Consider the following 25977-nt stretch of genomic DNA (forward strand, 5'->3'; position numbering starts at 1 on the left):
AGCGTTTTCCCAAAATATGTGTCAAATAAGATTTGTCACCAAAAATCATTCTGTTTGCCTAAACACAGAGAAGGTTGTGACCAAATTAAGACACAGAATCCCTTTAGAGTGGATGAAAACATCCCCCACGGCACATAATGGATAATTAAATGTAATGTATTTACTAACAGAAACTAAAAATGAACAATATTTGTAGAGCGTTTAGTAATTCAAGTAACATTTACTAACATTATTTCTATTCAAATCCAAAGTGCTTGTTAAAATTAGTTAATGCACTTTGTGTTACAATTACTACTGCAATAAATGTAGTGTTTTGATCATTAACTAGCATTACCTTATTTTCTTTTCTTTTTTATTTTATGTTTGCTTGTATACACAAGTGCATATTCATACTTCTGAACAAAAAGCGGTGTCTTAGCCTAATTTTAATGGCCATATTTATTAGACCCCTTTCATGTCCTGTACGTGACAAGAGAGGAAATGAAACTTCCCAAAAGGCATTGCTCACACAACATGTTAATCCATCACCTGATGTAAATTACACGCGGTGACCACGTCTGGAGCGCCTCTAGATGGGATTGTTTTGGTGTTGTTCTCCATCCCCCTGCTTCCTTAATAACCTGTGATACTTTAATTTATGACTGCAGTTCATTGAAGGCAGACTGGCCAAATTAAATGCAGGAAGGGGCTTTACAGACGTCTATGAAGAGGAGATCACAGAGGGCGGCTTTTGCAAGAGTGAGTGCCACCTTTCTTTCTTTTTTTCCAATATGGTCTTTTTTTGGGGTGGGAGGGAAGGGGGGGTGTATTCACAGTGCCACCTTTCTATCTTACAGAGAACAAACAGCTCACAAACACTCTCAGTTGACATTTTGAAAGAAATTGTGTTATTAAAATTGTGCAATTAAAATTTGGTCATAATTTACCCGTTATTTGAAATGAAACGAAGCGAAAAAAAATGTCGATAATAATTTATGCTGCATCTAAGTAGTAGATGTTGATAGTATTTTTTATTTAGATCTGTAACAAACTTTGAGTGTAAGATTCAAATTTTTGATAGTTTTTTTTTTATAAGTATATTTATTGACAATATACATAACATTATGTAGAATGTAAAAATACAAGGAGTTTCAGAACATTTTTAACAATTAGCAAAAGAAAAATAATTATAACAGTAAAAAAGAAAAAAAAAATACACAAATATAACCCACCCTGTCACCACCCCCCCCCCCCCCCATCCATACAAGGTATAATTGTCACTAATTTTGTCAAAACATTTCGAAACATTTTGATGATACGTAAAAATAGTTGAAATAGTTGATGTAGTAATCAATAAAACCAACAATAACCCACAATTAAATTACATTTACAAATATGATAAAATATTTAATTAAAATAATAATTTAAAATAAGAGAAAGTAAGAACAACAACAAAACAACAAAAGACTAGCAAAACTGACAATAATCATATGAAATATTCAATTATAAAAGTGTAACAGAGGTAACGTGTCAAGAAAAGGACCCCAAATATAATCAAAGTCTGCAGGCTTTTGTCTGACAGGATACAATATTTTCTCGGGTACTATTACATAGGAAATTTGTTGTTTGATCTACAATAATATGTGGAACTATATATATGAAATATGCATGAATTGTTGTGTATACTTTTTAAAATATTACGCTGAAATTTTAATTAATGTGGAAATGAATTGTACGGGTGTCTGTGGAAACCTTTGGAGAAAAAGCAAAAAAAAATTGTTAAAAAGTTGAATTTAATTATAATTTATAATTGAAATAAAATCAAATAAAAATTAAATAACAAACCAAATGTTCATTAAGATAAATAAATACACATTAGTATAAAAAAAACAAACTACTAATAAAATAATTATTTGGAAAATTAAATAAAATGTATTTATATTATATATATATATATATATATATATATATATATATATATATATATATATATATATATATATATATATATATATATAATGAAAATTATTTTACAGCTGTTTTACAGTATATTTGTGAGTTTCAAGAACAACACATCTTGCAAAAAGTTTTTTGTAAACATTTGTCAAAATTATAATTATTATAGCAAAATAACATAAAAATAAAACGAAATACCCAAGCAAATGTTTATTATGATAAATAAATACATATCAGAGTAAAGGAAACAAACTAATTAATAAAAATAGTTTATTGGAAAATTAAATAGGTTGTATTTATATTATATATATTTTTCCTTTTTTAAATTAACTCCATAAAAACTAAGATTTTTTTTAATTATTATTATTATTATTATTATTATTATTATTATTATTATTATTATTATTAATAATAATAATAATAATAATAATAATAATAAGGTGTTAAGTTGTTCATTATTATTATTATTATTATTTACATTTTGAAAGCTGTTTTACTGTTTATTTGTGGGGGTTTCAGGAACAACATATTTTGGTAATATTTTTTTTTGTCAACATTTGTCAATTATTAAAAAATATATATATTTTACTTAGCAAAATAAAATTAAAATTAAATACCCTAGCAAATGTTTATTAAGATAAATAAAAACATAACAGAGTAAAAGAAACAAAAAAGAAACTAATAAAAATAGTTAATTGGAAAATTAAAAAGGATCTAATTATATATATTATACATATACATATTTTGCAAATATTTTTTGTCAACATTATTAAACAGTCTTTACTATCATATTTTATTCATACTGTACAGTGTTCAGCATAATCGAGTACATCTCATTTTGAAAATGAATATTTTTATCTATTTCTCAGTCAATATAGGCAGTGTATTTTGGTGCATTTAAACAAAACAAATTTATTAAACATATATATTTATTAAAGATATATTTAAGTCACCAAACATATTTAGAAATTGAAAGATTTTTTAAAAAATACAACCTACAAAATTTCTACTAAATTCTACAATATTTTTGCTTCTCTTGATTTTTCCTACTTTTAAAATTTGTATTTAATATTTTTATAACATATACATTTGGGTGTACTAATTTTTGAACTATACCTTAAGTTATTTTGTTAGATTAGCTCCAGATTTGGCTTCAGTACTGACCAATGTAATATATATGCACAATTATATGTATACTTGAGCACTCTACAGTACAGTATATGCAGAAATATGCAGAAGGACCCTACACTGTTACAAAATCGCCATATTTAGGGTCTGTTTCCTTTAAAAATCACAATCTTTACTGCCTATGCGATATAAAGTGAGTCTCAGAATGTGGAAGAAGCACTGCATTAAATTACATGTGTTTCCCCCATGTCTTTAAAATATGAAAATTGATTTTACCCCAGTATTTTCAATGGAGTTTCTGCACTCGTCTGCTGATCCTGACAGGCATGTGCATGTAAACGGCTATTCATCTCGTTTTACGCTTCAACAACCAAATGAATGCTGAAGTCTATTTTAACTGATTATATTTTAATTACACTAAAACATCAATGCTGTAAAAGGAACCTTATGAAATTAAAAAAGTCACATTAACTGTTCACCAGATGCGCATCCTATTGGAAGAAACACTAGCTGTGCATTTAACACATTGCATTCGTTCTGAATAAAACTCTATCTGATCCTAAACTTTGGTACTGCAAGTTTAAATATGCAAAAGTTCTTCTTCCATGAATGATATTTTACTCTGAATTCATTATCTCATTCGCTTCTGCTTCTCAGGTAATTCGAAGTCTTATCAACAGTGGATTCACACCAAGATGGTAAGCAGCAGGAAATGACTCATTTTTTCCCACTCATAATGTTAATGTTAATTTGGGCTGAATAATCAAGCCCAAAGCAGCGGAGCGTTTTTATTATTATTTCCTGTTGGTTGTGAGGTGATGAAACCCATCCAGTGGAGCGAATGGCATGAAAGCGGAGATGCGATGCCAGGGAAGATGGTGAAAACTGTGGCGTGGGACAGTTAAGATGTCGAGACGGGCTTGATATGATGTGACAGCCAGTCATACGAGATGACACGAGACTTCTGGCAGGAAACACAGCCATTACTCGATAGATTGAACAAAAGAAAAGCCCTCTTTTCTTCTCTCCTTCCCTCCGCTGTCTTCCTCTCACCTCTGTTTTCTTTTTCCACTGTCTCTTTGCGTTCTCAATCCGTCAGCCGGAGCCGAATTAGTTCTCTGGAGTGCCGCTTTCAAAAGGTTTTGTGTAAAGTTCACATCCTCTGACTGACACAAATCCATAAGTAAAAGGGCTGCAGTGCCGTCATGTCGGTCAAGGCTTTGGGAAGTAAATTCACCAGCATCTTTGGTGCGTTTTAGCGTGTTAGCCTTGCAGCAATCATCAAGTAAAAAGCCACGATAGATGAAATCAGACAAGAGCACGCCATTCGCTAAGAGCTTCGTCACACATAGCTTCGTATAAAGGGACCAGGCTTGTTTAACAGGCAAAGGTGTTTCTCATCGCTTTAGGGCAAAACAAACGCTTTGACTGAAGGAACAAGGCATTTATTCAGCTGTTAATGATTTGTGACAGTAAATGTGTGTTTATTTTATGTGAAATGTGTTGGACAAAAAACATTCTGATCTCTTTTGCATAGCGGGAGAGGGCGAAACCAGTCGTGAAGAACTTTCAGATGGTAAGTTTAACCTCGGACTATATATAAAAAATGATGGATGGATGGATGGATGCATGGACAGAACGATAGATCATCATGGATGAATGGACAGAATGGAAAATATGGACGGGAAGACGGACAGATAGATAGATAGATAGATAGATAGATAGATAGATAGATAGATAGATAGATAGATAGATAGATAGATAGATAGATAGATAGATAGATAGATAGATGGATGGATGGATGGATGGATGGATGGATGGATGGATGGATGGATGGATGGATGGATGGATAAATAGAAATAACCAGATATATAAACTTATATAAAATAAATATAACGATAGATAGATAGATAGATGGATGGATGGATGGATGGATGGATGGATGGATGGATGGATGGATGGATGGATGGATAGATAGATAGATAGATAGATAGATAGACAGACAGACAGACAGACAGACAGACAGACAGACAGACAGACAGACAGACAGACAGACAGACAGACAGACAGACAGACAGACAGATAGATAGATAGATAGATAGATAGATAGATAGATAGATAGATAGATAGATAGATAGATAGATAGATAGATAGATAGATAATATTTAAATATTTCCCAAATTATGTTTAACAGAACAATGAAATTTTCACAGTATGTCTGATAATATTTTTTTCTTCTGGAGAAAGCCTTATTTGTTTTATTTCGGCTAGAATAAAAGCAGTTTTTAATTTTTAAACATCATTTTAGGGACAAAATTATTAGCCTCTTTAAGCTAATTTTGTTATCAATAATCTACAGAACAAACCACTGTTATACAATAACTTGCCTAATTACCCTAACCTGCCTAGTTAACCTAATACACCTACTGAAGCCTTTAAATGTCACTTTAGGCTGTATAGAAGTATCTTAAAGAATATCTTGTCAAATATTATTTACTGTCATCATGGGAAAGAGAAAATAAATCATTTATCAGAAATGAGTTATTAAAACTATTATGTTTAGAAATGTGCTGAAAAAAATATTCTCTCAGTTAAACAGAAATTGGGGAAAATAAACAAGCAGTCTAATAATTCAGGGGGGCTAATAATTCTGATTTCAACTGTAGATAGATAGATAGATAGATAGATAGATAGATAGATAGATAGATAGATAGATAGATAGATAGATAGATAGATAGATAGATAGATAGATAGATAGATAGATAGATAGATAGATAGATAGATAGATAGATAGATAGATAGATAGATAGATGGATGGATGGATGGATGGATGGACGGATGGACAGAACGATAGATCATCATGGATGAATGGACGGATAGACAAATGGATAGATAGATGGATAAATGGATGGACAGAACAATAGATCATCAAGGATGATTGGACGGATCAATGAATCGACGGTTCGACGGATGAATGGATTTATGGATGGATGGATGGATGGATGGAAGGGAGGGTGGATAGAACCATAGATTGATAGAATAACAGATAGATGGATAAATAAATAGATAGATGGATGGATGGATGGATGAACGGATGGATGGATGAACGGATGGATGGATGGATGGGAGGGTGGATAGAATCATAGATTGATAGAATAACAGATAGATAGATAGATAGATAGATAGATAGATAGATAGATAGATAGATAGATAGATAGATAGATAGATAGATAGATAGAATCTAAATAATATTTTTTTCATGGTTAATTATCATTTTCCTTTCATATTTTTCTTTCATCAACTGATTAATCTATTTCCTTTTGTTTTTTGAAAGGCCAAAGATCACGCGAAGCGGAAAATACGCGACATGAAGGACAAGATTACACAAAAGGTGAGTTATCCAGTCTTCTTCCTATCAAAACCTCTCCCTCTCCAAAAGCCTAAAAATGCTGTGTGAGAGCTCACCGTCTCTCACATTCACACTCGCACAGACTCATGCCCTCACACTATTTAAGATGGATCACGTGGCTTCACCCATGGCTCGCGCTCGGGGTTTTAAATGGCTTGTGAAACCTGCTTAGCGCTTTGTTCAGGAGTGTACATTTCTAACAAGTGCGCCTCCGGCAATGGGCTGTCATGTCAACCCCCCTTTCCCCGGCACCACCTTTCATATTTTTTTGCATATTTCATCAGTGAGCGAGTGATTTCTTCAAAGCTAATGTAACGAGATGTATGTTTCCATAACACTGATGTCTTTGATAAGGCAATTGTGGCGTGAACTGTCAGACCAGGAGCTCAGAAAGGCGGCCCAGAGGAGACGAGACCTCTCACAGTTGATACGCTGGATGTTCGCTGCTGTCGGCTCCGCTTCAGCTAAAGCAAAACAGATTTGAACAAGACTCAAATGAGTCGGTGTTATTGGGCGTGTGCGCGTGTGCATTCGTATAAATAATCATGCAGTTTTCTGCGGCACAAGTCGGCTTGTTGCAGAACATTTCCAATAACGTACTCTGATGAATTGTACTCATATTATAAAACTTTTGTTCGCAAATTCTTGGCTTTGCTTTTACATTTTGGAGATGATGCTAAAGAGAGGCACTAAAGGAATGAAACGTTTCATGGGTGAACGAGAAAGATCTGCACAGAAAATACAAATTGCGCAATTTTCTATTACAATGAATTTATTTTGTCATCAATTATAAATTTGACCATCTTGGTGGATGGTAGATCTTGGTAGATCTAATTGGATTATTTAGTGCCTGCTTTGAATCAGGCCCATGCAGAGAGATTGTGTATGTTCATGTAAATGACACGGGCATATCTAAAAGCTTTTAGTAACGTGGTAGCTACCATTTTACTAATTTTTTTTTATATTTGCGAGTTGGTTGATCCCCATCGGCTCCCTGGTTGATCTATCGGCATCTTCAAGATTACACAGATGAATGAAGGCTCTGGAAACTGTTACTATGGTTACTACTAATGATTAAGGGTAGTGTATTTATTTCTGACTGCGATCAAAACTTTTTGATATTACCTGTTCAATAAAAAATTTCATTGCACAACTTTCAGCCAATCAGAATCAAGTATTTCAACAGAGCATGGAATCAAGGTATTGTGAACAACACACACTTAATTGAGTCCAATACAATGATTTGAAGCCGGAACGAGAGTGAAATCTGACTAGGGAACTTCTTTAATGCATAAATTATTCAAATGACTTGAATCAGCCCTCAAATTTCAACAGAACAATTGTAAAATTTGCTGCACCTTAAAGGGATAGTTCAGCCACGCAGTTACATCTCCACTTGCGTTTCTTTGTTGAACACAAAAGTTTTATTTTGAAGAATGTTGGTAGCCACGGATTTTCCCAGTATGTTTTTCTACTAGAATGTCAGTTTGAACATACACAATCTAAAACATCAAAATATCTTCTTTTCTTCTTCCTAAAAAAATAATGCTAAAAGAAAGGTCAAGGTGATCCAGGATTGGTCAGCCCAGTCACTGGACATAAATATTATTGAGCATGTCTGGGGTAAGATGAAGAAAGAGGCACTGAAGATTAATCTTAAGAATCATGATGAACTCTGGGAGTCCGTGTCCTTTGTCTATTTAAGACATTCTTCAAAATATCTTCTTTTGTTTTTTCTTCTGTTTCTCTGCATCATACACTGTGTATATATTAAACAGTTTCTCTCTTTTTTGTTTAAAAAACTTATTCAACACACTTATAATCTGTGCATTATAAATTGGGTGTGATATCTTTTATATACTACCTGACAAAAGTCTTGTTGTCTATCTCAGTTGTAAGAGCAACAAATAATAACTTGACTTCTAGTTTATCAGTTTGAAAAGTGTCAGAAGGTAGATTTCTCTGATTAATCATCTGTTGGACTGCATCCCATTCCTCACAAATACTGCAGAATACCTATTGGAACCCGCATGGACCCAAGCGTCTCAGAGAAATCAGTCAAGTTCGGTGAAGGGAAAATCATGGTTTGGGGTTACATTCAATATGTGGGCGTGCGAGAGATCTGCAGAGTGGATGGCAAGATCAACAGCCAGAGGTATCAAGACTTTTGTGCTGCCCATTACACTACAAACTACAGGAGAAGGCAAATTCTTCAGCAGGATAGTGCTCCTTCTCGTATTTCAGTCTCCACATCAAAGTTCCTGAAAGCAAAGAATGTCAAGCTGCTCCAGGATTAGTTAGCCCAGTCACTAGACATGAAAATTCTTGAGCATGTCTGAGGTAAGATGGAGGAGGCATTGAAGATGAATCCAAATAATTTTGATGGGAGTCCTGCAAGAACGCTTTCTTTGCAATTCCAGATGACTTTATTAATAAGTGATTTGAATCATTGTAGAGATGTGTGGATGCAGTCCTCCAAGCTCATGGGAGTCATACACAATATTAATTATTTTCCCACTGCACCATAACTTTATATTCTATACTGTACATTATTTATGTGAAGTGACAAGACTTTTGTCTTAGCAAAGTCAGACTGTGCTGTCCTAATTAAATAATTAAAAATCAAGGCATGATCATATTTTATTTTGGAAAAAATAAGCGTAATCTAGAGGCCTTTGCCTTTTCATATAAGACACTTCTGATACCAAAAGATCAACTAGATATATAGCTATTACTTGTTGTTCCTAAAACTTGGATAGGCGACAAGACTTTTGTCAGGTAGTGTACTGGGTTCACAACAAAATGCTAATTTTATTATGCGAAATTAAATGCGAAGAGTGGCAAATTTCCACTGGGTGGCGCAATAACAAGGAATCCATGACACCTTTGCTACGAGCACACAGAATTCACCTCAATCTTGACTCCGCACAACTTCAAAAAGTGCAAAAGTTCTGTAAGGTAAAAAACATCCCTTGAGTACTCGAGAGCAATTGATGCAGTGCTTCAAGTTTGGTGTGTACCCAGCATTAGACTGCGAATAGCAGGAAAGATCCCAATAGTAAGGCATTGGAAGAAATTTTACCAAAATGGCCCGACTGACATGATTGAAATCTGAGCAAGGAACTCCTGATCACACATATTCCTATTCAAATTATTTTATTCCACCTTCGCATTAAAACAAGATCTTTTAAGGAACTTGGACTTGCTTGTGATTAGACTGCGTACATGTTAAGCCAGCACTGTGCTCTATTTCTCAGCTCTCTCTCTTGTCTTTTGGCTTGCCGGCAGGACACTGAAGAGGAGGAAAGCCCATACTGTGAAGGTTCTCCCACCAGCACTAAAAGCCTCTCGCCCAGGAGACTTCAGAGGATAGCGGTAAGCACACACACACACACACACACACACACAGTCCGACTCCTGAAAGAAGCGCCCATTTGCACACCAGTAAGTCTGAGTCGACGCGGGGCGGCGTGATTGACAGCTGTGGCTAAAGCGGCCGTGTGTAGAGTGTGTGTAGTGTGTGTGTTTTGCGTGTGCAAGTCAGTGATGTGTTGCCAAGCTCAGGCAGGGAAGCGGTGAGCCCCCCATAGATGCGGGAGGTGGCCTGGATTCATACCATTCACTGGCCTGCCTCCATTTCCAAACCCCAAATAGGCCGCAGTTGGTTTGGACTGTTTTTGGACTGAGGTTTTGCTAGGTTTGTTAGCTAAAAGTGCTATATGCTTGAGTTTTTAATGTTTTTTTTGTTTTTGTTTGTCTTGAAAACCATATTTTAGTATGTTAATTTGCATTTTTATCCTCTATTTGGAGCTACAGCATTATAGATTTGTGTTTGAGTAAACCATAAATTTAGTTTATTCTTTAAACCAGGGGTCTTAAACTTAAATTGGTGGGGGGCATTTTTGTTTCATTCATTCATTCATTCATTCATTTTCTTTTCGGCTTAGTCCCTTTATTAATCCGGGGTCTCCACAGCGGAATGAACCGCCAACCTATCCAGCATGTTTTTACGCAGCGGATGCCCTTCCAGCCACAACCCATCTCTGGGAAAATTTAAATTAATTTATTTCCTCAAAATTCTACACACAATACCCCATAATGACAATGTGGAAAAAAAAAACATTTGTTGCAAATTTATTAAAAATAAAAAACCCTGAAAAATCACATGTACATAAGTATCCACAGCCTTTGCCTTAAAGCTCTAAATTGAGCTAAGGTTCATTCTGTTTCCACTGATCATTCTTGAGATGTTGTAGCAGCTTAATTAGAGTTCACCTGTGGTAAATTCAGTTGATTGGACATGATTTGAAAAGGCATACACCTGTCTATATAAGGTGCCAGGGTTGACAGTGCATGTCAAAGCACAAACCAAGCATGAAGACTAAGGAATTGTCTGTAGACCTCCGAGACAGGTTTATCTTGATGCACAAGGCTGGTTAAGGTTACAGAAAAATTTCTGCTGCTCTGAAAGTTCCAATGAGCACAGTGGCCTCCATCATCTGTAAATGGAAGATGTTTGGAACCACCAGGACTCTTCCTAGAGCTGGCCGGCCATCTAACCTGAGTGATTGGGAGGGAGAAAGGCCTTAGTCAGGGAGGTGATCAAAAACCCAATGGTCACTCTGTCTGAGCTCCAGCATTCTTCTGTGGAGAGAGAAGAACCTTACAGAATGACATCTGTGCAGCAATCCCCCAATCAGGCCTGTATGGTAGAGTGGCCAGACGGAAGACACTCCTTGCCTGGAATTTCCCAAAAGGCATCTGAAGGACTCTCGGACCATAAGAAACAAAATTCGTCCCTCAGACTGGGGCAACTGTTCATCTTCCAGCAGGACAATGACCCAAAGCACACCGTCAAAATATCAATGGAGTGGCTTCACAACAACTTGGTGAATGTCCTTGAGTGGCCCAGCCAGAGCCCATACCTAAATCCTATTGAACATCATCTAGAGCTCTGAAAATGGCTGTACATCGTCACTTTCCATCCAACCTGATAGAGCTTGAGTGGTACTGCAAAAAGGAATAGGTAAAAATTCCAAAATGACAGGTGTGCCAAGCTTGTGGCATCATATTCAAAAAGACTACAGAGGCTGTAATAGCTGCCAAGTATTGAGCAAAAATTATGTGAATACTGTAAATACGTATATACATGTGATCTATCAGGTTTTTTATTTTTAATTATTTTTGGAACAATTAAAAAAAAATCTTTTTTCACATTGTCATTATGGGATATTTTGTGTAGAATTTTGAGGAAATAAATGATTTTAATGCATTTTGGAATAAAGATGTAACATAAAAAAATTATGTGGGAAAAAATGAAGCGCTATGAATACTTTCTGAATGCATTGTAAAGCTAATATCAAACATTAGAACATTTCAAATCAGCTGTTAATAAAAAGTTATCTATTTATATTAAAATACCGCACAACCTATAAGGAAGATCAGCCTATTCAAATGTTATCACTCTATTGAATGGGCATCATCAGTGGTTAGTTGCTGATAAATATGGGCCAATAGGGGCCTTCTGCGCGTACTGGTAGGCTCATAAGGCTGTTATCATTCATCCACATGGTTATTCAGCTGTAGATCTCATACGGCTGCGGCCAGAAATTAACTTGAATTATTGATATCATTTAATATATTTCCCAATAATTATATTTTATTAAAGTCTACTCCAGGGGTCACCAACCTTTTGGAAACTGAGAGCTGCTTCTTAGGTACCGATTAGTGTGAAGGGCTACCAGTTATTAAATAACATTTTTCTTAATTTACTTTTAATTATATGTTATTAATAATAATGAATAATATTCATCTATGTGAAGACATTGATCATATTAATGATTTCTCACAGTAGTTGTCAACAATGATTTAACAAGTTAGATAAATATCAATATGCAACACTTCATTTGTCTGAAATTGTTTTTAAAGTTTTTTTTTTTAAATATATAAATTAAAGTAATTTTCAAATTTACACCAATGCAAGTGTGATTTAAAAAGAATACCTATAAAAATATTAGATGCAGCTTACTTATATGTGGCGCTATGGTGAGCTGTTTTTAGAACAGGCCCGCAGGCAACTCATGTGAACCTGGCGGGCTACCTGGTGCCCACGGGCACCATGTTGGTGACTCCTGGTCTACTCTAACCCCAACCCTAACCCCAACCATCACAGTAATGTAAAAACAGATCTGAATCTGCAGTCTTCTATATCAGTATAGCTGAGTAACCATGTGAATGGATGATAACAGCCTTCTGAGCCTACCAGTAGGCGCAGAAGGCCCCTACTGGCCCATATCTATCAGCTGATAACCATTGATGCCCATTAAATTGAGTGATAACATTTGAATTATGTTAATAACATTTAAAGATGCATTTAAAATAGATGTTTTTTAAAGCATAAAATATCTTTTTACTGCCACTTTTATTAAATCTGAAATATTTTTAGCTGTTTAACACTACTAAAAATGTTCTCAGACAAGTGAAAGCGTATTTAGTTTTACATTCATAGTCAATACATTCATTTTATTGTGTTGGACCCAGAAAAGAAAATGTAAGAGTTTCTAACAAGCATTCTTTCTGACTGTAGTCACCTCTCATGTTTGAATATTTTAAAATAAATCTACTGGTTCATAAATTGCCTAGTCAGACACACACACACGCACGCACACACTCATCATGTATCATTAAAAGTGTCCTTTGCTTAACACTCGCTTTTCAGCAACTGCAACTCAGCAACCTGAATGCTGATCAGAAATGCAGGGCTGAATGGCGCAAGTGTTGATTAGTTGTAAAAATAGCTCACTTCCGGCACCAACAGCCAGCCCTTGTTGCCCTTACATGCTCACACCTCTGTGGCCCGTGCTAGAAGGGCATTGGACAAAAGCCACAGCCGGCCAGATCCTCCCCATCACCCTGCAGGCTTTCCATCCAGCCCTTCATTAACGCTGCTATTAGCTGCATACTTGATGAGTAGAGAATGGCGTCAAAAGTATGGAGACGGAGCTCCTCCAATTAGGAGCTTTTCTAAAGGCAAGACACTGCAGGTCAATAGGGTACAAACAGTATATAATATATTTATCACCATATTTAATTAGTTTATTGATTACATTTATTTTGTATTACAAGTTTTCTAAAATGTTGATCAAATATGCACAGTAGGTTTAATTTGCATGCATTTCTAGCCTAGTCGGGTTCAAAATTCTTGTTCTGCTTTTTCATTATTTATATTTGTGTCAGAGGTATTGAGAGATAAGATGTTAGGAATCATATTTTATCACTAGCAAACAGAAAATGTTTTTTTACTTCTAAAAATTGCCAAAAACGAAAAAAAAAAGATTGAATAAACTCTTCGCTTAGATGCTTGTAAGCACTATTGAAGTGGAGATTAGCTGTGTTTCTATTCAAAGAACTAGAACATTGCATAAAACGTTTACAAATAAAGCACCTTTTCCATCCAATGAGTCACATAGAACAAAATCAGCACTTCTTGATAAACTAAATATCAAAAATAAAAATTTGCAGCGGTAGAAGAAAGCAATGATCGCACAATGGTTTTTAGAGGCGTGACATAATAATACTGAACCACTTTGTTTTTACAATTTCCAAAACAACATTTGAAATGTTTTATAATGTTGTGAGTCTGCCAGTTTGTCCATTATTGCTGTCTCATTGCACCTATTTTTGTCATCCCATGATATCTTAAAATAAAACATCACATGGCTTTTTTTGCCCCATATGCTGGAATTTATTTTGTAAATGGGTGTCTATTTTAGTTTGTGCATTTGTTATTATTGAATAAAAACTACATCCACGTATAGTTATGTAAAAATATTAGGTAACACTTTACAAAAGGGTTCATTAGTTAATGCATTTACTAACATGAACCAATCATGAACAACACATGTACAGCATTTTTTAATCATAATTGAACATTTACTAATGCATTATTAACATTTAAGTCCATGCTTGGTAAAATTAGTTAATGCACCATGAGTTAACATGAACTAACAATGAACAACTGTATTTTCATTAACTAATGTTAAGTAACATGAACAAATACCGTAGTAAATGTATTGTTCATTGTTTGTCCATCTTAGTAAATGGATTAATTAACATTAACTAATGAACCTTATTGTAAAGTGTGACCAAATAGTATAACAAAAAGTTTTAATATGTACGTTTTTGTATTTTACAATTGATGTGCATCTTTGCATTTTTTATGCAATATTTTATAGCTATGTAGCTACATAATAAAGAGCTATGTATGAAGAGACCACTCATTATGAGAAAACAACCTTTAAAACGATGGGTATTTGAAATCAACAAACACATTGATAAAATGTGTAACAAATGAAATGCATAAAAGTGTATTTGGGAGGTTTTATTTGTATGAGACACTGTCGTTAAAACACTTAATGAAAAAACAAAATCTTAAAACAGACAGCTTCATGTAAGCTGTGTTTTTGCCTGCAGTGTATTGCTTTAAGGTGGTGCTGTCCCAGACGAGCCCCCCCTCAAACTTGTCATATTTGTGCGCACTGCTGCCACAAAACCTTGTGATCAGTGAACAAATCAATCCAGTCATCGTATTGTCTAACAGAAAGCAAAAGAGCAGGAGGTGATAGAGGTTCAGCGGCAGGACGACCAACATTTTTTTTTTTTCTGCCATTCATCAAAACTGGAGAAGTACTGGCGTATAATTACAGACAAATGCTATAAGTGGTGTTATATGAGTGTGGGACTGCTGGTGAAAATGCTGGTTGTTTAATATGAAATAACACTTAAGTTAGCTGCTGAACGAATTTGGATGATATTTTTCAAGAAATATTTTGTAGACTTTTTTTTTATCTCAGGTATTTTATCTGTTTTTGGTTTAGTGAGGTAATCAATTGCATTATTAATACATAAATGGATTTAAAATATTGATTTTGGTTGGATTAGAGTTAGTATGTGAGAACAAAGACATGAGGGATGAAACCTGCTCGGCAATTATTTAACAAATGTTAATTGCATTTATTCAATGTGAAATTTTAAATGAATTATTTTTATATAAAATATTTTCAAATACATTATTAAAGCATAACATTTGATTTAATTGAATATAAAATTGATCTTATAAATGCTTTTATAAAAAAAAATAATGCTAATATAATACAGTGCTCAGCATAAATAAGTAAACACCTCACAAATCTATCTTTAATATTCATATTTGTAATAGTAAGCTATATCAAATTATATTTTTGCATATACTGTACATTAGATTAGTCAGTACTGAAGCCAAATATGGAGCTTATTTTACAAAATAACTTACGAATACGGTCCAAAAACTGGTACACCCACATTTATATGTTTGGGAAAAATATTAAATACAAATCTAAAAAAGAGGAAAAATCCAGAGAAGCAAAAAAAGAAAAAGAAAAAAAAAAGACAAATTTTGTTGGTTGTAATTTATTTTTGCAATATTATGCTTAAATTTAATTCTTTTGTCTTTTAATTTTTAAATATGTTTGGTGACTCAAAAAATATTTTTTTAATAAATATATCCGTTTAATAAATCTGTTTTATTTAAATACACCAAAATACATTGACTATATTAACTAAGAAATAGATTAAAATATTCATTTTCAAAATGGGGTGTACTCAGTTATGCTGAGCACTGTACCTATATTATTATACACATATATATTTATTATTATAATTCAATACATATTTATAAGAATTATACACAAAAGCATGTATAGATCATGTATATATGAAGGGCACTTAATTGTAGAATATTTATATTAACATTAATTAACATAAAGATGTATAAATGTGGACGCAAATATATTGCTCATAATCGCTTAATGTTAGTTAATACTGTAAGCTTAATGCAAAATGTTACCATAATTTTATTACCACAATGTTACTGAGTTTCTCTGGATTTATTGGATTTATTAGGTTAGGCTTTGATTAAAATGTTCAAATTAGTTCCCCCGACTCCCCCAATTCCAATGAGTTCCAATAACATTTATTCCCAATTAAAACTATAAACACTGAAATTGAGAGCATTCAAGTGCCCGGAAAATAACAATTTGTTAGAGTTGGAAATCAGGGTAATTCCAACAATTACTGATTTCTTAACTCTTCAAGCATTAAAACATTCATATTGTGCTAACTAAACATGAACATAAACATGTCTGAAAACATGTCAACTTTTTATAATTTTATGCTACAAAAATATATATTATTTTACATTTTGAAAAAACATCAGTAGTTTATAGAACAAAGTACAATGCACTTTTTACTCAAACACAAAGCTATAAATTATAAACATGTCTGTGCATGTGCATCTATCTATCTATCTATCTATCTATCTATCTATCTATCTATCTATCTATCTATCTATCTATCTATCTATCTATCTATCTATCTATCTATCTATCTATCTATCTATCTATCTATCTATCTATCTATCTATCTATCTATCTATCTATCTATCTATCTATCTATCTATCTATCTATCTATCTATCTATCTATCTATCTATCTATATATATATATATATATATATATATATATATATATATATATATATATATATATATATATATATAGGGCGACACAGTAGGTAGTGCTGTCACCTTAAAGCAAGAAGGCTCGAGCCTTGGCTGGGTCAGTTGGTGTTTCTGTATGGAGTTTGCACATTCTCCCTGCGTTCGTGTGGGTTTCATCCAGGTGCTCCAGTTTCCCCCACAGTCCAAAGACGTGGTATAGATGTATTGGGTAGGCTAAATTTTCTGTAGTGTATGAGTGTGTATGGATGTTTCCCAGAGATTGGTTGCAGCTGGAAGGGCATCCATAGAGTTCAACTTTAGTCTTATTAGACCAGAAAATTTTTTAATTTAATTTTATTGTCTGTGAGTCCTTCAGATACCTTTTGGCCATTTCCAGGCAGGGAGTGCTTTCCATCTGGCCAGTGCAGGGTCTCCCAAAATTACAACAAATTTAAGTGAACTGAACATAAATCAATTAAGTTGCCACAAAACATCTCAAGAATTGTGATGGTTCAGGTTATTTTTTAATAAGTATTTTGATTAAGCAGCAAAATCATCAATTTTTCTGTGTAACAAATGGCTTGTAATGTTGTGCTCATTTGAAAAAATATATTAACATAGACAAACGACGAAATAAACAATAGACCACAATATAAAACGATCGACTTCACAAAAAAAAAAGATGTCTGCAAAATTGTTGTGAATAATTTATGCAATGGAATTAAACAAATTGAATTTATTTTAAAATTTATTTAAAAGTTTGTTTAAATTTAGCCTAAATAAATTGTTTACAACCACTTAACTTAAAAAAATGTTTAGTAAATCAAAGGAATCATCTTTGAATATTTTTTCTCAGTGTTTATTATGTCCATACACTGTAAAAAGTAATTAGTTACTTAAAGTGAGTAAACCAATTGCCTAAAAAGCAACAAGTTGACTTGACAAAAATAATGTAAGTAAACCCATTGTAGCTTGGAACTTTTAAGCTTACTTAATCGTGCTTATTGTAGCTTATTCCAAAGTCAACTAATCCTTTTTCACAATGACAAACTATTTTAGCATGTCTCTTTTCAAATAATTACTGCAGTTATGACAATATTTCATATTTGGTGCTTCATTAAGTCTATAAAATCTATATAGCCTGTATTGAATTTAAAAGACATAGTGGAGTCTGGAAGAGCAGGTTTATTTTAGTTACTGCCATTTGCTAGATATATATATATATATATATATATATAATAAATGTGTATTGGAAAAAGTGATTGGTTAATTTTTATTTTTAAAAAAGTGAATACAACTTGCATAATAATAAAATGAAGTCAACTTAACAGTTCCAAGTTACAATGGGTTTACTTAATTTAATTTTGTAATGTCAACTTGTTTCTCTTAAGGCAATTGGTTTACTCGCTTTAAGTAGCTAATCACTTTTTACAGTGTATAATAAAAATTCACTCAAACGAACTATGTTTGTTTGTTAAATTTATTTAAAATTAGCTGAAACAACACAATTCTTTAAGATTTTTGGGACAACTTAATTGTTTAATGTTTAATCCATGTATAGCAAAAACGATTAAGCTAACTTAATAAATTTGTGTTGGGATGACATGAAGGAATTGTGTGGAACCCAATAGTTTTTACAGTGCACCCAAAGAGTAATGGGTTTTTAGTGGGGACAACTTAATCTTGAAAAATGTTCAATCCACTTAAATTTGTCAAAACATAGTTAACTTACTTCCTTTCCTTAAATTCATTGTGTGAAACCCGGCATTTTTTACAGTGTACATGGTCACATTGCACACTCCTATGCTGATGCGCAGGTCAGTGTGAGGAATGCAGCGCAGCAGTGAGAGAGAAGTTGAGCAGTGTTTTGTGGCTCAGGCTCAGTACAGTATGAGGTGCTGGTTTTCAGGTCGAGCCTCGGGGCCTGTGAAAGCCAGACTGGGTGTCAGTAGCAGAGCCTCGGGCATAGAAGAGCTGATCTCTATCACCCACTGAAGCTGTGTATGTGTATGTGTGTGTGTGTCTCCTCTGAGTGGCACACAGCCTCTGGGGAATCACACACACACACACACACACACACACACACACACACACACACACACACACACACACATACACACTCTGGATGAAGCCGGCAGATGGATCCCCTATAGCCGTGGCCAGTTCAGCGGCGCTGCATATTAAAGAGTCCAAAAAGCTCTGTTCAAGTTGTGTATAATTCATACTCACTTCCTGCTCCAGCTTATGGGCTTCCACCTTCATTTACATAGAGCCCTGAGCAGTGACCACTGTAAACATGATAGCAGTCCACTCTTTGAGACGTCAATGCAGAAGAAATGTATTCAGAGTATCCAGAAAAGAGGATTCAGATTGGAGAAGATAGTTTGGAGTTTGTTTGTTTGTGGATGCTTGTTTTTTTTTTAAATAATATTCAAGCTTTAATTTCGTAAGACACTGGTGGTGGATGGAGTGTAATTAATTAGTTTTCACCATACCTCTGCTGTTGATTTAAAAAAATGTATATGGAAACGAGACATTCTTTTGTCAACTTTGTGCTTATTTGCATACATTTCTAGAACAATTAGATTATTGAATTAAGTCAGAGCCAAATTATTATTTTTGTATGCCGTTTTAGAGCTGATACACTGAAAAAAAATATTTCTGCAAAATTGACCAAATTTTTTGTTGAGTCTAAACAAAATTAATTTAGTAATGTTCAACTTAATGTGCTTGTTTAGATACAACCTAAATAAATTGTTTACAACCACTTAACTTAAAAAAACAAATCAAGAAATCTAAATTTTTTAGTGTAGTTATCGATATACTTCTGCTACTGAATTTTGCTACTGAATATGCAAATGAGCATTATTTTATTAACTTTTTTGCTGATTTGCATTCATTTCTAGAACAAATATTTGAACATTGAAGGAACTCAAAAAATATTTTTTTCCTAAGCTATTATGAAGTAAAGCTTATAGTTATTAATATACTTTGATTATTGAATTTTTAAAAGTAAAAAAATTAATTTAAATAAGCAAATGACCATTATTTCATTAACTTTTTGCTGATTTGGATTCATTTTTAACACAAAAGTTTAAACATTAAATGAACTCATAAAAACTTTTTTGGTATTTAAGCAATATTAGCCATATTAGAGTATAGCTAATAGTTTCATCAATTACTGCTACTAATTATTGTTTTATAGTAAGGTTTAAATATGCAAATTATACATTATTTTGTTAACTTTGTGCTGATTTGCATACTTTTCTAGAGCAATTGGAATGAATTGGATAAAGTCAGAACCAAATTATTAATTTTGTTTGCCATATTAGAGTTTAGCTGATAGTTATCAATAACCTTTGGATACAGAATTTTTAATTGTGTAAATGTTTAATTTAAATATGCAAATGAGCATTATTTCATTAACTATTTGCTGATTTGGATTCATTTCTTGCACAAATTTTATTAATGGATGAACACATAAAAATATTTTGAAGTTGTGCCATAATAGAGTTCAGCTAATACTTGTTATCGTATTTCTGTTAAGTACTGCTACGGATTTTTGTTTTATAGTTAGGTTTAAATTTGGACATTAGACATATTTTAATTTTTTTTACTTTGTTCTGATTTGCATACATTTCTATAACAGTTGGAACAATTAGATAATTGAAGTCAAAATCACATTATTATTTGTGTATAACATATTTTAGCTACTACAGTTTAGCTAATATTCAGTATTATGCTTCGGTTACTGAATTTTTTGTAAAAATGTTTGATTTAAATAAGTAAATGAGCATTATTTCATTAGCTTTTTGCTTAGTTGCATTTATTTCTAGAACTATTGAAACAATTAGATTATTAGATCAAATTAGTCAGAACCAAGTTATTATTTTTGTGTGCCATATTTAATAGTTATCAATATACAGTACATCAGTTACTGATTTTTTTATTTAAAAATGTTTGATTTAAATATGCAAATGAGCATTATTTCATTAACCTTTTGCTGATTTGGATTCATTTCTTGCACAAAAATCTGAACATTTGATGAACTCAAAAAAATATTTTAAAGCCTATGCCATGTTAGAGCATAGCTAATAGTCGTTCTTCATACTTCTGCTAACTACTGCTACAGATTTTATTTTTATTTTTTTTTATTTTTACAGTTTGGTTTAAATATGCATTTAAGCCATTAATTTCATTCACTCTGTGCTAATTTACATATATTTCTAACACAAAAATCTAAACATTAAAGGTTCAAAATATTTGACATATTAGTTGTAATTGAAATATACAGACAGATTGATAAAGCACCAATTGGGATGCGCAAATCTCATACTGGAAATTAATTTGTGCTCAAAAATCTGTGAAATGGATTTTATATATTGGAAATCATTTTAAATTTTATATAAATTAAACATGCAATGTTCCATTTTGACATCTACATCAAATCAAATTTCCAAATTTTTATTACATAGGAATGCAAGAACCTGTTATTAATGATTCAAATAACATATGACTGAAATAATGATCCCTCATCATTCAACAACTTGCATTATTACTAGCACATATAAGAATAAGAAATATGTAAGTAATCTTAGTAAATTTAGATAGATGACACTACCAACTACTTCACATGTTAGAGCTGTTCTGTCATCCTTAAACATAGTCTTAAGGCATGTCTTCAAATGATTGCAAAAATGCCCTTTTAACATATCACACTGAATGACATCTGATCAGATATCATCTGTAAATCATGTTTTATTGTCATTATTTTTGCTTAAATAAAACTAGATAACACATTCTAATCTTTGGGGGAAACAAAAGTCCACTCGCATTGTTTTGATGTCTCAAGTCTGTTGAAAATGAAATTATATTTAGCCACCTCATAGATGTTGTATGGATTGGCGAATGTGCAAACGTGTGAGCTCGAGCTCCCAGCGAGAGCTTTTGTGAAACTGTGCAGGTCTGGAGGACTGCCAGCGTGGAGATGGATTCGTTGGGTGTCAAAAAACATTGACGTACAAATGGAGAGAAAGCGCTTTTGGCCGGTGGACGTTTTGCTGCAAGCCGCACATCTGCATGAGACAGAGACGCAAAAAAAGAAGAAGAAAAAGAAAAACCCTCTCGGCTGTAACCAAAGTGCCACCTACTGGATGCTCACAGACGACACGTATATAAAAAAAACATCCAGACTCTCTGATATTGGGAAAGTTGCTTTTAGCTGGAGCCAGTTGGAGGGTCTTGGGCTTTGTTTAAAGGCGAACTGCTTGAATAGCTCAGCAGACGCTGGCTTAAGTTTTGGCTTGGAGGCGCAGGGGGTTTTGTTTGCATTTTCCAGGCATATCTTCCCTTTTCTGCTTCCTGCCAAGCACATGAGATCAGTGCCTGGTCTGAAATAGCATATGAAATATATAATGTAAGCCTGGCTATTAAATCGACGAGACGATTGGCTTCAATGTAAAGCCCTGTTGCCGCTTCTTACAACTTGGCCATGCTCGAAGCAAAAGATGGGATTTTTTTCCCCTCTTAAAGCGGCCCGCCCTGACAAGAGAGATGAAGTTTTAACGGTTTTCAAGTCGCCGTTGAAGAGCACCATGTCTGTGTGTCGCTTCGACTGAAGACGGACTGTTTTTCCGCATGGATCTGAATGGAAGCGGAGTGATTTAAGGGACATGTGAAAGAAGCCAATGGGCAGTTTGGTTTTCCAAATCGGCGGTTTTGAAACAGTGGCTATTATTTTATTTCATACCCTGACTCTTTTCCTGGCCTTTGACTTTGTTACACCACTCACTTTGGAAAGAATGAAGCGATGGTAAAGTTAAAGGGATATGTGAAGATTTACTCTCCATTTACTCACCCTCAAGTGGTTCCAAATGTTTGAGCTTCTTTTTTCTTCTTTTGTTGAACTAAAAAAAAAAAGAGTGAACGATAACAGGGCTTTAATTTTTTGGGGTGAACTGTCTCTTTAAGAACTGATATTGTCTTAAAGCGATAGTTCACCCAAAAATATAAATTACTCATCTTCCACTTTTCCAACATCTGATGGACTTTCTTTCATATGTTGAACACAAAAGAAGAGGTTTTGCAAAACTTTATTTTAATGGTCCTTTTTGCACATTTTGTTGACTACAAGTTGCATTGCAAATACATGCCAGTTACTTCTCATTTGCGTATTAGTAGACTGTCTGCTTAATATCTGCTGATACTGCTCCTTCAACAGACATTTAACTGACTTTAAGAAACTTTGCAAGTACATGTCAACTTTCACTAACCCTAACCTCAACCTGACAGTCTACTTATAATCTAATGAGCTTTATTTGGCATGTAAATGCAATGTAGCAAAGGGACCATCAAAATAAAGTAATATCGATATCTTCCATAGTATTTTTTCTTCCTACTAAGAAGGTCAATAGATCTTTTCTCCCAAAATTCTTCAGAATATCTGCTTATGTGTTCAACAGAAGAAAGTAGGGATGTACCGATCAGTTTTTTGCCCTCGTGTCAAAGTCATTTGATTTTGAGTATCTACCAATGCCGAAACCCAATCCGATACTTCTATAATATATTAAAAAAATAATAATAATAAAGAAGAACGAAGAATTAAATCCAGGATGTTTCTTATTTTCTATTTAATTCACCTTATTTTAACATTTAACATCTCTGCTAACAAACAAAGCACTTCTGTGAGGTAGCTTGATCAAGTAATAAATGACATCAATTCTTCACTTTTAGACTTTAGTGCAACAGTAAATATAAAAAAATCTAATATAAAAACAAACAGCACCTCAACTTCAAATACCCAGCAGGCAATCCCAAATTTACTTATCTCACAGTTTGCTGAAATGTTGCTGTCATCAACTTTATAATCCCTCTAACTATTAATGTGTTATAAAATCACAAAATTAGAATATAAATATATTATCCGGTATTCGAGTCCTGATACGGAGGTAACATCCTATTCCGATCGAGTCTGAAACCACGTGATTGAGCCCGATTTCCATATACATGATCGGATGTAAAACTCATTTCAGTTTAGAACCACTTGAGTTTGAGTAAATGGTGAGGAAAATAATTTTTTTGGGTGTAGTATTTAATTTCTTTCTATTTCTTCTTAACTCTGAGTTAAAATATATATTGTGATTTTTTTTTTTTATTGATAAAAAGTTATTCTTCACTGTGAAACACATTGCACATATGTTGATTGTATTCAGTCACATTCACTGTTATTTTTTATTAGTTTCATGAAATTAAATTGAAAATTAATTCTGTCCATTTTGACTAGTTACAAAAAAATGTACTTGATTTACTCAGAGCGAGCTCAAATTGCCTTAAGACCTTATCAAATGAGTTGAAACAACACGATTCTTAATTTTTAAGGGGGGTTAATAGTAAAACGTAATAGTTTTTTCTTCAATCCACTTAAGTTTGTAAAAACGATTAAGTGAATTTAATCGATTTGTGTTGGGATAACATGTAGGAGTTGCATGGAACCCAGGATTTTGTACGGTGTACTATATACAACTGTTTCATATTATTGTTATGGACTGTATTGTCTTTTGTTTTTTTTACAGTGAGCAAATTAAAAATCTATATAATTACAAAAAAAGACAAAAAAAATCATGACTTTACAAATCAAATGTTCCTTCAATTATAGAATTACTTATAAACCTGTAGTTTTAACATATAACTGACTAAATGTGTTGAGAGAACTAAAGGAAATTTAATGATGGCTAACTTTTGTCTTATGTTTTTCTTAAATCATCTACTATACATTTTCAAGCATAAGTATGGATTTGATTAGGCTATCATTACTGTTACTACTTCACACATACTGTATAAGCCAAAGTATAGACCTTTTATTTTAGACTTGGGTCAGTAGAGTGTCAGCGGTGTTGCTTTGGAAGTATTTTGTCTCAGGGATTTTTAAAAAGTCTCTGTTAAGTCATATTAATCCATAAACCACATTAACCAGCTACAAACTAAATCACAACATTACAAAGTTTGATTTGAATCAAAGAAATAAATGTAAATCAGACAAAAGAAGGCACAGCACTGGTACAGAACTTTATTTAGGGAAAGACCTTCATGAGGTATTCATCTAAAGTTATTAATTATATATCTAAAGAAACAAGTTTGTCAAAATGTATGTGTGTATTATATAAGTAATTTATACTTCTAGTATAAATTTATTTTGGACTTTGCTTCCTCAATCAAACATTTGGCTTTAATTACAATGGAATAATTCAGTCTAATTTTCATAGTTTTTGTGTGTTTACTAAGTAAAATAATAATATGCCTGAAACATCTACATTCAGTATTATTTGTAAATTTGAAATTAAACAAATTGTGTTTGCTTCTATGTTCGGGTCAACTCGGTTATAAAAAGGCACAACAATCTTTAAAACACTGATAGAAAAAGCATGCGACTTGCTCCAAGTAATGTCTCTTCCTCTGGTAGGAACATGCAAAAGTCATCGAGCCATGTCATATGTTGTTTTCTCATTAAGTTATACAAAATGTTGTAGATTAATAATATGTCAACTCTGTTATTGTGATATTTCAGTGAATTTCTATCCGCTTTTTAAAAACAATATGATGGAAAAGCATTATATTCAGCCTGATCTCACGAGGAAACGTTACTATTTTATGTTTTGTCAGTTTAGTGGCTAATTCATAGGAAATCATACGAGTTCAGTTGTACGAAAAAGTAGCATTTTAAAAAGGATGCGTGGCACCCAACCCTGCCCCAAAACCCAACCATCATTGGGGATCAGTAAATCAAACTAAATAGTACGAATGAGATCATACACATTCATACTAATTAGCCACTATCAAAAAGTTACGATTTGCCGTGAGATAGTGTTGTTATATCAGCATCATCTTTTTTTCATTAGCATTTTGAACTAAAGGGCAAAAGGATGGAAAACGTCAACACTGTTATTATTATATTTTAAAACAAGTTAAACAACAC

At 33.2% G+C, this 25977-nt stretch overlaps 1 protein-coding gene across 4 annotated transcripts in view; it reads left to right on the forward strand.

The window, feature by feature from the left end:
* Positions 1 to 25977, forward strand: part of dennd1b (DENN/MADD domain containing 1B) — a 196126-nt gene that overhangs the window by 161061 nt on the left and 9088 nt on the right. For all 4 annotated transcript variants that reach the window (XM_073937880.1, XM_009296375.5, XM_073937881.1 and 1 more), the window contains 5 exons: positions 648 to 738; positions 3721 to 3761; positions 4601 to 4639; positions 6398 to 6454; positions 9761 to 9847. In XM_073937880.1, coding sequence (XP_073793981.1) covers positions 648 to 738; positions 3721 to 3761; positions 4601 to 4639; positions 6398 to 6454; positions 9761 to 9847 — 315 coding nt within the window. The remainder of the gene's footprint in view (positions 1 to 647; positions 739 to 3720; positions 3762 to 4600; positions 4640 to 6397; positions 6455 to 9760; positions 9848 to 25977) is intronic.

Source organism: Danio rerio, chromosome 22, assembly GCF_049306965.1.
Source record: "Danio rerio strain Tuebingen ecotype United States chromosome 22, GRCz12tu, whole genome shotgun sequence".
In the NCBI taxonomy this organism is placed as follows: domain Eukaryota; kingdom Metazoa; phylum Chordata; class Actinopteri; order Cypriniformes; family Danionidae; genus Danio; species Danio rerio.